General features: G+C 40.5%; 1 protein-coding gene across 9 annotated transcripts in view; it reads left to right on the forward strand.

Annotated features, from left to right (window-relative positions):
- The window catches only part of LOC143218411 (uncharacterized), a 641,385-nt gene that overhangs the window by 415,343 nt on the left and 211,209 nt on the right, over positions 1-14,833 (forward strand). For all 9 annotated transcript variants that reach the window (XR_013011059.1, XR_013011061.1, XM_076443569.1 and 6 more), the window contains one exon: positions 10,044-10,233. Coding sequence is in view for 7 of the 9 variants with exons in the window: in XM_076443569.1 (XP_076299684.1) it covers positions 10,044-10,233 (190 nt within the window). In the remaining 2 variants the exon portion in view is untranslated. The remainder of the gene's footprint in view (positions 1-10,043; positions 10,234-14,833) is intronic.

Raw genomic sequence — 14,833 nt, forward strand, 5'->3', positions numbered from 1 at the left:
ACCGCGAAGGTCAGCTAGACCAGTGGTCCCCAACCCCCGGTCCGTGGATCAAATAGTACCGTGCCGCCCAAGGAACATTAAATACAATTATTTAAATACAATTAAATTAAAATTATTAAATCAGAACAATCTGAAATATAAACAATCAACGTCCCTCTCCCCCTCCCTTCAGCGGGCCGCGGTAAAATGATCAAACGTTGACCGGTCCGCGGTAAAATTATCAATCGTTGACCGGTTCGCGACGATAAAAACGTTGGGGAGCACTGAGCTAGACTACCTACTGGCGAATTTCTAGCGAATCTACCATATTTAGAATATTCGAAACACGCGGAGGAAACGCGTCCACCTCCGATGGATTAGTTTAGTAAATGACGTCTAAAAAATATGTTGAAAAAATTCATTTCGTCGGAATTATGAAGAACAATAGTAAAAATTGATATTTACAACTTCTTTAGCTGGGCCAATAGCGAAAATTTAAAACATGTGCTTGGTCAACTCGTATACATTATATACGCTCTGAAAATTTCATTGAAATTGGTTGATTGGTTTACGAGTTATCAACGATCAAACGTGGTAAAACGACCGAAAATCTTGAAAAATTGTAATTTTTACCACTTTTGATCGTTTATAACTCGTAAATCAATGAACCAATTTCGATGAAATTTTCAGGACGTATAATAATTTATACGAGTTGGCCAAACTTATCTTTGAAATTTTCGATATTGGCCAAGCGAAAAAAGTCTTAAAAATCATTGTTTTTCACAGTTTCGAACAAATGTATTTTTTCAACATATTTTCTAGACGTCATTTACTAAACTAATTCTTCTAGCCTTACAGAGAAATTGAAGTCGTTTGGTCCATTCGTAGAAAAGTTATTTTGATTTTAAAGTGTGTGTGATATTTCCTAAACGCGAACGAGTTAATCGATCATATACCCACACCCTAACGTTGCTTATTATCGAATCCAAATACACAATAGTGAGTAGATTCATTGTCCGTTCATCAGTCACCGGGCTGATTAATTTTGACCTATCGCTACAGTTTGTCAGGCACAACTGTCTATTGCGCATTAGCTACCAGTTAATCTGTAGCTACATAATGCAAAACAATGGTACCCGTGCGCATTCAATCAGAGTGTAAATAAATGATCACTTCAATCACAATAGAAACTATAACTATATTTAACGTACCGCGAAAGCTACGCGTCAGCAATAACAGTACAAAATTCCGCGTTGGCTGGCTCCGTCATCGCGAGTACGACCCGGTGTCATAACTTGCGGAGCTAATTAATTTTAATTGATCCGGTCATTGAATCTCCTCGCGTTCTCGGAGTTCTCGTCTCGCACGTGCTTTCCATAAGTCTATCAGAAGTCTTTTCCGCGGATGTGTCCACGTTGAAAGCACGGCGGACGATAAGGAGTCGCGAAGTCGACGGCGGCCCCCTTAATTTCTGAAATCAAAGCAGTTCTCAATTATTTTAATCAGTTCCCATCGGTCGAGCGAGAAAGCTCGTCGTTGACCGTTGCGTCGTCTGACTCGGTCCGACACGCTCTGAAAAAGATTCCACGAAAGAGACGAGAGAAAACAGTCTTTGGGAAGTGGCTGTGGCTCTAAAGAAAAACGCAGCATGTCACAGGTTCAAAGAAATTGCGTTTATGCAATACCTTAAATTGTAGAATACGAAATTTACAGCGACTTGCATTTACGTACAACTTGGATTTTGTTTTTTAATTTACAGAATACGTTTTATGATCTGTATGGAAATTGTACGTTTCGAAAATTTCAGAGACCCCAGCTTCAGATTTTTGAAAATAATTTTTATATAAATAAAATTAAATACGTTTGTTTACATTTTATATCCTGTGTTATTCTTTATCCCAAATTGATTAAAAACGAGGCTATTTATGGAACTTATTTGTCGGAGTCTAAGAGACCCCACCTTACTATGTATTTCTGTGTAATTAGATCTTACCTTGCAAGGGTTAAAATTGGTTAACGTTGCAACGAGCCACAACACACTCGAACATTCTATGTATTCCTAAGTTATGTTACGATTTTAAAGAATATCTCCTTCGAAGGTCGTTTGCTGGACAACATATTGTGCGTGGTTGTATTTGTTCTTTATCCCATCTGAAAAGAATGATAGTTACCTTGGAATTTCGGAAAATATGACTAAACATTTTCTTCTATCACTAAAAACAATAGGGATACTAAACATTACAAGGAAAGACGAGATCGAATTGAAAAATTGAAAAATCGAACAATCGCGACGTTCAACTTTTACAAAATTCCCTCGATTTCAAGAGTATCTTTCGAGTTAATGTTGGAATATGAATCAAATTCACATGATTACAATAGAATGTCATTCTCGGATCAAGAGAGCTCAGATTAAGACCAGAGGGACACCCTGTATAAAGTGAAAGCACGTGAGATGCAGCATTTTTTCCGAGAGGCGGAGATATATATTCTTGGTTGCGGTGGTAGCGCTCGCGTGCTCGCATCCTTCCCGAAGTTTTTAATTCCTGCCGGGCGCGGTATCAGACGCGTCGGAGTAGGAGATATGCGACCTTACTAACGGCGGCCGACGTTTAAAGCGCTTCGCACCATAATTTCCTTGATTAAGCCGAGATACGTGGCGAGTTGCCAAGCAATGATGGGGGTGAGTGTGCGGGCGATGGGGTGGACGACGGGGGCAGAGGGTTCGAGGCCGAGGGCGCGAGAGTGTCCGCTCGGCTCGTAAATAACATCGCGAATTAAGCGTGTAATTTCCGTGCGAATTACGAGCGCGCGAGAACGTGCCGCCATCGCGTCGGGGCGACCCCCCTTCGTGCTCTCGATACCTTTGGACGCTAAATAAAAAATAAAACGCCGGACGAAGGAACGGGGGTGGCCGAACGGGAAATTTATGATCGCAGCGACGACACCGGCCCTGACGAAGTCCGTCAACGTCCAGACACGGTCAGCGGGCGGGTGATCGATGCTGTACCAAATCCGATTACACGAGAACATTTTTGCAACGACTGCGCCGTCGTTTTAATGCCTTGTAACTCATTCGCTTTGTCGGCCTCGCTCGGAATCGATGCCCGGCCACGCCACAGCGCAACGGCCTCCGTTTAAGCAACGCGATTCGATGCCCGATGACAACTATTGTTACGGAATACTTTCCCGCTCTGTCGATCGAGAGGGATTCGTCTGATCGGACGATTCGACAAGCGATGCAAACGATCGACATGCGAGCTATTAATTGCGGTGTCGAGTCCGACGTCCGTGGATTAACGGTTGACACCTCCTCTGATTTGTCTACTAACTATTTCACCCTTGGAAAGCATCCGATTGATCTCTCTCTCTCTCTCTCTTTTGTAAATGCGCTACGCGTGCGTAGTGTTCGCACACGTTTTTGTAATCATTGTTACTATTTGTTTAATAATTCGAATCAATTAGTAGTTTATTTCACTTTTAATTTGCCTTGACGCACGCTCTCATATGATATAAACAAATTGAAGGCCTTCTTTATTTCTGAGATAATAGTACAAATACAAAAAAATTACATAGTCCATTACGATGCTTGCATAACACAGAATTACTGTGTTACCTCTTTCAGTTTTTTCCTATATTTATATTAGACTTTATTATTGCAGTGGAATGATACAACTCCGCGTGTACAGTGTTGAAGATATAAATAGATTTGTATAGATAACTGTATGACTAGAAACTGATAATGAACGACGTTTCTTAGCAACTGACTTCGGTTCTCGCTTTTTAGAAATCGTTGCACACCAATAATTTATTATCTGCAAGAAAAACGCTGGCTGGGAATAGCGTGAACACCGTAGCCTGTAGAAAATATTTGTTCATACATTTATAACATTACTATTTACATTCTGGCAACTGTTTCGTTAAAGCATTGTTTGCTGTTGTAAATATGGAATATTTGTAATTTTTTGGTTACGATATACAATGATATACTGAATCTGCTTAATTTCTGAGTAATTATATCACTAACACATTATTATTAAACAACGGACCTTTATCACCATCCGAAGAAGACAATGACGATTAATAAGATGAGTTTCGTTAACGACAATATTCCGATGTTCGAACGTATTCTTGAAACCGTTCGCATCGTTTCGAAGGTAAACTTAATTATCCCTTTCGAGTTCCTTAAGCCATGCAATCAGCTCTAAAAATTGACCTTTTTCTACCATTGTCTTTTCGTTTTTATTTACGGTATCGCCGGTGATTATCGATCATAGGCACCCAGGAAAATGACCTTTCGCCGAAGACTGAGAACGCGCGAGACCCAGTTCGCATCTGCTCCTAGTGATTGATGCGTAGATTGCGTTTGCGCGACGCGCACCTGGGTCTCTCGAATCCGCCACTTCGTTTTCGGTTTCCCAAAGCATTGCGCGAGATGAAAGAACCGACTTATTTTTTTCTCGAAACGCCGCGCCGTTCGCCGAGTATTACATTTCTCCCGCTGGAAAATGTTCCAAAGTGTAGACCAATCGAACCGACAATACAAGATCGTTGAATGGTTGTTAATTCCGTGTTGAAGTTCACTCCATAACACTCGAGAGCTCGAGTTAACGATCTACCCGACACGAACAACGAGTACATCGGATAAAGCGTTCTACGTGTTTTCAATAAATATTCTTCTGTGTTACGGGCGAACAATATCCCTGCGGGGCTCGTTCCATCTCGAGCACTCAATTGGCACTCTTCTACCGGTCCTTACGAAGTTATTCTCGATTACAAGTATTACTTTTCCATAGCAGAATCGATTCTACAAGGTTCTTCAACGAAATTACTTCGCCGAGGGAAACGTATCGAGTTGGCAAAGATGTAATGTATCCTGCCAGCTTCTCCGTTACGGGAATTTTTCGCAGCTCTTCTCGTCCCTTTCTCTCTCTCTCTCTTTTCTTCTTCTTCGCGAAACGGGATAAATATTAAGAGAATTGATTAAGTAGACTCGCCAACCGGAGAAGAAAAAAGTGTCGCATGAGCGTACGTACTTTCCGCCAACTACATTTTCTCGATCGCGCTGTTGACTCTGGCGTCTGGCTATCGCAAAGTATCCGAAGTTTCCCTCCAGCTGGAACTTACTTTCGCCGTTTAAATATTTGACCGAGCAAAATAAGTTTCTCGCATTCGCTCGGCTCCCTCTGGGACCGATCGATTGGTCATCCAAGAACTGCCGCCAATTATTCCGCTCGGACGATTGTCGTCGTTTTCCTATCGGCGACGCGATTTCGAGAAACGCATTCGCCGACCAATATCAAGCTCGCGGCACACTGATCCGGGCGGCAGATCTAGCAGTTCATTATGATTTTAGCACTATTTGGAAGTTTAATGGTATAACAATGTTGGTTGTTGGATTTGTTTTAAAATCAACTACAATATTATGAAGTCGAAAATATATATTGATCTGCAAAAATTAAAGGTGACATTGATTTTCTACAGAATTAAACATTTTTAAAAGTATTTTTGTATTGAGACTTCTAGACCGTTAAATGTCGATTAACTTTTGGTTAAAACATTTTTTTGTCTCATTATCGGAACTGCCTGAAAAATTACGTTCAGTTTCAAAATAAACAATAATTCATTTCGGTATTTATAAAGTGTTGATTTTTAAATTCTTGTACAGTTTTTAATGAAACTTTTTAGTTTAATCGTTTTTGAAGGTGATGGACATTTAGGAAGCATTGTTCATTCGATGAACATTAATATCCACTGAAATATCTGACACTTTAAACGATAATAATTCCTGAAGAAGGACGAAGGTGCGGCATCACACCAGCAAAAGTATACTGAATCAATTCCAATTTGAAAAAATGCATAACTATTTGGAACTCAAACGATATGTCAAAGGGAAATCACTTCGACAACATTAATTAATCCATCAAGAAAATTACTTATTTAATAAATGACGAACTGTAATTCTAAATTTGAGGTATGCATTTTCAAGATAAGAGAATGTTCTTCATTTAAAAGAAATTTTCTTACAAATATTAAGGTTTGACAGGGTTTACAACAGAAAATTAGTAATTTTGTCAATCGAAAATCATATTCACAAAATGTGTTCATTTTTAAATGATTGTTCTAATTATAATTTTCATTTCGACATTGTCGAAATTGCTAAAGATTTAGAACGTAATGCAAATGCAATAAATACCGATATGAGACAGACGATATGAAACAGCTAAGATGTAAATGTTAACTTGAATAAAATAAAGTTAATTTGAATAAAAAAACATCGAAAAATAACTGTTTACCTTGTTATTTTATTAATCTTTTACCACTGTACCAATTCGATACCGAGGGACAGATTCAGTTCGTGAAATGAAGGACGTATGAGGGTTAAGCTAAGGATATTCGCCAATTTTCGCCACTGTTCGGCGTCAGGTGGAACTAAAAACCCGTGCCGCTCAACGAGAACGATACGCGTGTTCGTCGACCGTTCGCGAATCCGTTCAATGATTCGTGCGTTGATGTTCCGGTTCGTGCAATCGCGGCACGCTGCCGAAACGGGGTGTTCAAATAATTATAGCGGGCATAAAAGTCAGGATCTCGACGAACAGGAGGCTATCGGATAGCGTGACGATCCTGCGGTCCGCACTGAGTCCGACAGGATGGGGGTCGGCGATTTGCTGTTTGCGAAACGAGTTATTTTCGGCACCAACACCATCACTTCGTCAATTCTCCTTGATGGAAGACTGTCAACAAAGTGTCGATCATTTTTACTACGATCAGGCTAGAGCAAATGCAATGTCTGATTTTAGAATGCAAATGTACTGAGTAGACCGCGGATTTTATCAATTTGATAAATGATAATGCTGGAAACATCTAAAAAATGGAGATGGCAGTTTTATAAATCGACAGCGGATTTTATGCATTTATAACAAACATGAGTAGATGTAATTTAAAACAGTAAAAACATTAGAAGAATTTAAAAATACTGTTACATTATTTTTAACCTATTAACCATATTAAGAAAGAAAGTACATTTCTATTTCGCTCCAGTTTGTTGCAATTCAGGTACAAAATGTTTATCTTGCATAGAGATCCGCTGTCTACTTACAAAGGATGAACGTAATCGACCAGAACATTCCATTTCCCCCATAATACAATCAAGAAACTTGTAGAACGAGAAGTAGAATTGGTCGGCCATGATCAGACGCGTCAGCCGCTTCCTATTTAACAGCACGCGTAACCACTTAGTTTTCAAACTCGATTTTCTCGAAAACGAAGCACGAGCCGAAAAAACGTTTGTTCTACTTATTTTGCAGACATAGTCACCTCACGGCCGCGTGTCCCCGTGTCCTGAAACAACCTGCATACACAACAGTCTGAACCAACCGATTCGCTTCGGCGAATGTTTTATCCAGCACGATCCTCCCACCGAGATCCTCGTTAAAAAAGAGAAAAAGTGTCACGCAGCTCCCGGACCTGGCATCCGAGTATCTGCTCGCATAGCGGTCGTCGCGAGACTATTAGCCGAGGCCCATGGTTGCTCGCTGGGAACGACGCGGATTATTCGGGCGTAATGCGGCCGGAAGTCGTGTGGACGATGCAGGCGCCGGGGAACGTTGATAACCGGACCGTGTCCCCCTGTCCTCGACCCTTTCTATTTTTTATGACGCCCCGCCACGGTGGTCGCAAAAGCTTGCACGCGCACGCCGCAAAACGAGAGGGCTGGCTCGCGCCGCATCGGAGCGAAAAGAGGTGCCGAGAGCCCAGAGAGAAAGAGAGAGAGAGAGAGAGAGAGAGAGAGGGAGGCTAGGCTCTCTCGCGCGACTCGGCCGGCTCGCTCTCTCGTTGGTATTTCCAATTTCACAGAGCGTGGGTTAACGAGGCCCGAGGGCTGTAGAAGTTAGGGCGACCGAGCCCCTGGAACGTCCTCTGTCCCCGCCAAAAGTGAGCCTCGATGGTCCCACTGTTACACCTCTTCACCCTCTCTCTACCCCTATCCCCATCCCCGCGGGTCCCTCGTTGCGTCCCACACCCTCAACCAGCACCCATTTAAACGCGGTACCCTGTCGCGTACGGGGTTCCGGCACATTACCTTCGCTGATTACCGGCCTGCCCCGCGGAGTATGTCACCCAGTCACCCCCGAGACACATACCTTCCGGAATCCTGCGACCCTTTCCTACCGTTGGTCCCGTATCTGCGGAGATAGGAATCGCAGGAAGCGTTTGAGACGAAGGAACCAACGAATGAACGAACGAATGAACGAACGAACGAACGAACGAACGGTCGTCTATGTTCTCCGTTCTCCTGAGATTTAAACGGTGTTCCTCGTTCTTGTCCCGCCTCGCCTCCCGTCGCCTTGTCTCCCGACTGATATTGGATTCCACGCTATAAAAAGTTTATTATACACGCGAGGTTGCATGCGCGCCGGTGTCTCTTAACCTCGAGCCACGGATTCTGCCGGATATTGAAGAATTTCGGTGGCCCCGGTACCCCGCCACTCCTCACCATCCACGCGATCGTTTAATTAGATTTTTCGGATGCGTCTGCGGTCTTAACCCCTTACACTATAACCAGACTCGTGATGAAGATTTCGAACGTCTGTAGAATCTTAAAGTTGAATGTTTTATGCTGAGATGGAACCTATTTTGAAAGAAGAATATTGAAAGTTGAGAAGAAAACTTCACTTCTCTCGGCGGATTAGTTAAATTTATATTGTTAGAAAAATATTATAAAGTAAAATATCAAATATAAATTTTAGGTCCAATCTTCAAAGAAACGCGTACAAAAATGAATGAGTTTCGTCCGAGGTTGATTACGTTATTAGTTTTTTAGTCACCGTGCAGGCCAGTTTGAAACACATAGTTTCGAGGATTATACATATTTAAATAATAAAAAGAGTTGAACGGGAAAAGAACCACTTGTACTTCAAGATTGTTTATGTACATCCCAAAAAGATTTAGTTGTATATGTATACATATACAATTTATATTGTAAGGAGAAAAAAGAATTGAACTAAAAAGAACTATTTGTACTTCAAAAGACTGTTTACATTCCAGAAAGATCTAGTCCCATATATGCTCAAAAAATCCCATAAAATTCTTAGAAATCACTACCGTTAAACGAGAAGCCTCCGTAATACAAATTATGTTCGTTCTTTTTCAACTATTTTATTATCGCGACTTCAAAAATTATGACACTTGATAAGAAAATGAAATCTGCAACATTTTTAAGTAATAAGACAAATGTAACCCGTGCCGCGCATTTGAGTTCATGTTTAAAAGTTTTAACGATTTCACGTTATCTTTGATCATGTTCGTGTCCTCTTATTTTGAAGGTAACAGCGAATATTTTTTAGTAATCTTATAATTTCCTGTATGTATAAAATAGCAGCAGTTGTACGATTTTCAATAATGTATTCAAAATTATTGAATTTTACCGTTAGATTTTGTATGGAACGCAACGTCTGAGTTACAGTACGTATACAGTAGGACCTCGATTAACCGGATCCCGATTATAAACAAATATGCGATTAAATATGATTATCAGACTGCGGATAATTATGCAATATAAAAACTGTCTGTATCGATTGCAAGGAATAGAAGCCAAACAGAATGTTACTTCTTCCCTCAATAATTTTAATAGATGAGATATCATACATTGACATCTTCAATTTTCATACAATTTTTGATTTCATCTACTCAATTTTGCTATAAATGCATAAAGATCCGCAGTCTAATGATTATATTATGAAAAGAAATAAATTTTCAAAAATAGAAAAATTATTTTGGAATATAATGAACATTTTAGTTATTTAAGCCAGTTAATCGAGGTCCTACTGTACTTACTTTCTGTGGAGAAAAATGTTCTATTATTTTTATTACAATACCATATCCACATAAAGAAAGTAACAAGCGAAAAATAAGCTATATATAAAATTAGATATTTTACATATGTGTGGCAAAGAAAAAAATTAACACTTAAAAATAAGGTCCGCCCTAATGCTCATTCACCGAGCACGTCAACCCACAGAAGAAATAATCGATTCTACAGTGAGAATATGTTTGGTTTACAGAGCAGCGCAGAAGTTAAATCTTTCGTCGAGCCCGCACCGTCGACGTCGCTCCGGGGACGAGAACATCATCTCGGACGATTTGCCGATCTTCCCGAATGGATACGCGGCTTTGCTTCTCAAGTCGCCGCCGCCCGCGCCGCCGGCTCTACTGCGGAGGATAGGCGTGAAAGAGCTGACCGGAGTCGGCAAGGTATGTTCATTACCCCCGCTATCCGTTTCCCGTATCGCAAGCTCTTCTTCCGCCAGCTCTACTAATTAACGTCATGTATTCGCCGGCTAGGAGAGCGCGGCCATTTGTCTGTCCCTTGATAGAATTTCCACGCGGTTTAATCGGCGGACAGGAAAGCGTAATCCGGTCTGCGGGCCGCCATAGTGCGGCGAGGATGCGTATGCGCGTCCGTACGAAATTCACAACTTCTAAACGATTTCGTTTTTCACCACTTATGCACTCTTTCAACACATTGATCGCACGCTCAGCGATCATAAAAATTCGATACAAACGAAGCAATTTATTTGATGAAACTATTGTAGAATTAAGCAGATAAGATTTCTGGTAGTAATTAATTCTTCGATGCTTGTATACAATAAATATTATTTATCACTAGACTGCGGATCTTTATGCAAAATAAAAACGTTCTGAATTTATTGTGGGAAGTAGGAATAGAATTAAAATTGATTTCATCCCTTAATAACTTTGTTACATTACGATATTCTTAAATTTTTCTAACAAGTTTTTACTGTAAGTTTTCACCCATCCAATTTCTTCGTAAATGCATAAAGCTCCGCAGTCTATTTATCATAGCAGAAATACATTTTTAAGTTTGAGGAAATAATGCTGTCAATCGAATACGGGTGACAGGCAGCGTTACCAGATCGAGGAAATTGAAGAAAAATAGTGGGAAACATGCTATAGTCAGAGTGACGTCACGAATCTATACATAGTGTAGTCTAACCCAGATAGCGATGACGTGCTCGTGCTTAGGGAGGGGACCCTATCACGACTCTACAGTATAGATCGTGACGTCACTATTTATCCCACATTGATGGAACAGTTCTCGAAACGTGACGCCACGTATTTCCTCAGAGGGAATTTTCGGGAGACTTTATAGAACGCGGAGAGTTGAATGTTGTTAATTTGATCATGGATTTATTATCATCAGTTTTCGAACATTTAAAACCGGTTCTTCAAAATATAAAATCGGTTTCTAAATAGCTGTTTATCTAACTAAATCGGTTTCCGATTCGCATTGTGGAGCGGACAAGTCAAGGAACAGTTCGACTTCCGGATGGCTGGTTTGTCCTCCGCTTATCGTAAATTCACGCGCGTTCGATTCCGCTGCGCGGAAGAACGTCGCAAGGTAAAGTGGCGGTCTCGGATCCATCGTATCGCATTCCGTTCCGGCGCTTGTATACAGGGTGGACCACCTAACGTGACCACCTCGATCATTTTCGTTCTTGACGCAACGATCAAACATTATTTTACCACGTAAGATACGGTTGCGAATCATCTTCAGAGTGAGGATACACCCAACTCTTTTTTTACACGGTAAATATGTTCTTCAACACACCGTGTAAAAAACATTCTGAAAAATAAGTAACAAAAACTCAACTGTATAAGTTCGGAGATATTCACAGTGAATCCAAAAAGTATTTGAACATAAAATTTGAGGCTTGAGGATCCTACATTCACAAATCCTTACTCATTTTGCTCTAAGATATTTTTCCTAAAAAATGATATGACTTGAAACCTTTGTAAAAACATTAACAAATTTTTTTCGTGAATGAATCTTCAACAGATTTGAAGATTGGAGTCTCCTCTATACAACTACATCTTAAAAATTGCTGTATGATTTTTTTACTCTTTTATGGAAGAGAAATGAGGATGAAGTTCGGTGGTGTGAAGTCCTCGCGGTATAGTTTATTTTTCTGTAAAGTTGGCTGTACATCTTCCATTTAAACATTAGTAAAACGACTATGAAAATTGTACATCAAATGTTTCATGGCATTGAAGATTCATTGACGAGAAAAATTGTTCAATGTTTTCAGAGACATTTCTCAAACTGAAAATTCATAGCGAAAATAATCGAGGTGATCACGTCAGGTGGTCCACCCTGTATACACCTGCGTGTGTGCTCCCTGGCTCTATGGAGCGGCGCGGCGCGCGCGCGGAAATCTTGGTGGGCCGATTTGAAATGCAGATGAGCGTCTCGCGCCGCTATAAGCTGCGGCTGCTCCTTCTCCTCGGTCTTCCTCTTCCTCTTCCCGTTCCCGCTCGGATTTGCCACCCGCGCGACGTATCCTTCTGGCCGCGATCCTACGCTTGAATATTCCTTTCGTACCGGATTCTCGGATTCGCTGGTCGCCCGTCGAACCCGGTTTACCCGGAGATCGATCGTCATCCTCGCGACTATGTCTGAATCGCGGTTACTCGAATGCCACCGCCAGCTACTTCCGGTGAGAACTCTCCGAGTGGAAGTGTTCTCGAATAGACAAGATTAATGATCCTTGTGTTATTACGACACCTTCGACTCTGCTGATTTCTTAGACACGTCGACGAAATTCCATCCGTTTGCCACTTTTGGGATTGTACGTTGCTCGACCTAGTCACGTTCTGCTTCTCCAAACATTTCGTTAATTATTAGAGTGCTCTTCGTGTAAAGTAAAACTTGCAAGATACTGGAGACTTTTCATTCTCACAAGGAGAGGTCACAGTAATGGGGTCGTCGATTTTAATGAAACTTTTTCTGGTGAATCTAGAGCAAAAATAAGCAGACTCATTGTTTATGAACGTAAATTACATTTAATTTTGTGATATCCAGAAAATAATTTTGGTATACTTCATTTCGTACAGGATTTACGTATTTACCAGATGAAAAGTCATTAAAACAACTTCGGAAGGCTCGCAAAAATCATGCAATTTTACCGATGTCCGGTGTGAAGAATTAGTGATAAAAACTTTAAACGACAATATCTAGAAAGTGGAAGTACAGTGAACCATGGTAATATTCGGACACTTTTAAAAGGACGATAGCTTTTTTAATATCAGATCATACAACTTGCACTCTTTTGAGAAGTTGGAACAATTAATTTACTACATGACGTAAAAAAGGAATTTTTTAAAAAATGCGATTGGTCGGAATTACAAAGAACATAATAAAAACTGTTGTTTACAACATTTTTTATATAGGCCAATATTGAAAATTTGAAAACTACATTTTGTATATATCATATTCTGAAAATTTCATCAAAATAGGTACTTAGATGCGGAAAAAACTACAGGCATTGCAGGATGCAAAAATCTTTAGATTTATTTGAGTTGTAGGCTGGAAAACTGCAATCGTCACCGTCTTTAAAAATTTGTAGTTTATTGCAACGTTGACCAATTTTTATGAAATTTTCAGAATATGTATGTATAAATGACACAGTTTTACACAGAGAATGTATTTTAAAAATTTTCAATATAGGCCACCATCAAAAAGTTGTATGCAGCAAGTATTTTCTAGTATTTTCTTTGTAATTCCTATCAGTTACAATTTCTTCAAAATTTTTTTTTACGGTTTGTATTGGGTTGGCAAATAAGTTCGTTCGATTTTTGTGATTTATTCCACTCTAAAAAACCGAACGAACTTATTTGCCAACCCAATAGTAAGCTAACTGCTCTAACTTCTCAAAAACTATCCAAGTCGCGTGTGACCCGACATTAAAAATGTTCTCGTCCTTTTAAAAGTGTCCGAATATTATTGTGGTTCACTATATGTGACATGCGGCATTCTTCCTTACAAACACAGATATCCGGGCGTCACTGTGCCTAATACTTTGTTCGCCAAATCGGATGCCCGTTTCCGCGATACAAGCAGCTGAACGAAAGCGTTCGAGTCGTAGAGATTCCAGGGAGTCACGGGCGCAAGTAGGTATTACGCGATACTCGTTACGATGCGAGACGCGAAAACCCGCACGGAATGAAAACCGCTCGCGGTCGCGCCAACCAGTCGGTGGGATTGTTGGAAAATAATTCATTCGAACTAAGGGCTTATTGTTTACCGGCCGGTAAAGCTAATTAAAACGGGGCGATGATGCGGAGGAGGAGAAGCTGCCCGGTCCGCTGGAACGGTGTGGTTCAGGTCTGTCCCCTTTAAAAGACGGGCCACATTGTTTTGCAAACGGCTTTATAAGCAACCGAGTGCCGGCTTTCGTTTGTCTTTGCTTTCTCTGTTCCTTTGTTCGGAACGCAAAATTTTCTCGGATCAGGGACTCTTTGTCGCTCGTACCGCGCCGCGGAAAATTCAAGGAGATTGTTGGCATATTGGAACAGCGTTGAACATCATTTTTATACAGTCTTTGTAAAGTCTTTGTAAAGTTCTGTATAGTTTTAAAAAACGCGTTTAACTTGTGGATTTTACTGTCCAAGTTTAGCGTGACCCAGGGTGTCATGCTCGTCAGTCAACTGTTCAGCTTCTGGTGATTAATTCGAATTAATTGTTGTCTCATTCATAAAAATAGAAAAACTAACGCGTCTTATGCAAATTGGCCCGATTAGATTACCAGTGTCCATCAATTTAACACCCTAATTGATGAGTTAGCCACAAGAGGCAAACAAAATTGTCCTCTACATTGAAAAGTTAACTTCTGTGCCAATTGAGTTTTCCAATTTCAGAGAATCTCAATTAATCAGCTTTTGATTCGATAAATAAATTACTCCTACTTCGCGGTGCTCTGATCGTTATCGACTTGGTAACCAACGATTTCAATGGTTGAAGCATGTTCAAAAATGATTTACCTCAAAGATCACA

The sequence above is a fragment of the Lasioglossum baleicum genome, chromosome 2 (assembly GCF_051020765.1).
Source record: "Lasioglossum baleicum chromosome 2, iyLasBale1, whole genome shotgun sequence".
In the NCBI taxonomy this organism is placed as follows: domain Eukaryota; kingdom Metazoa; phylum Arthropoda; class Insecta; order Hymenoptera; family Halictidae; genus Lasioglossum; species Lasioglossum baleicum.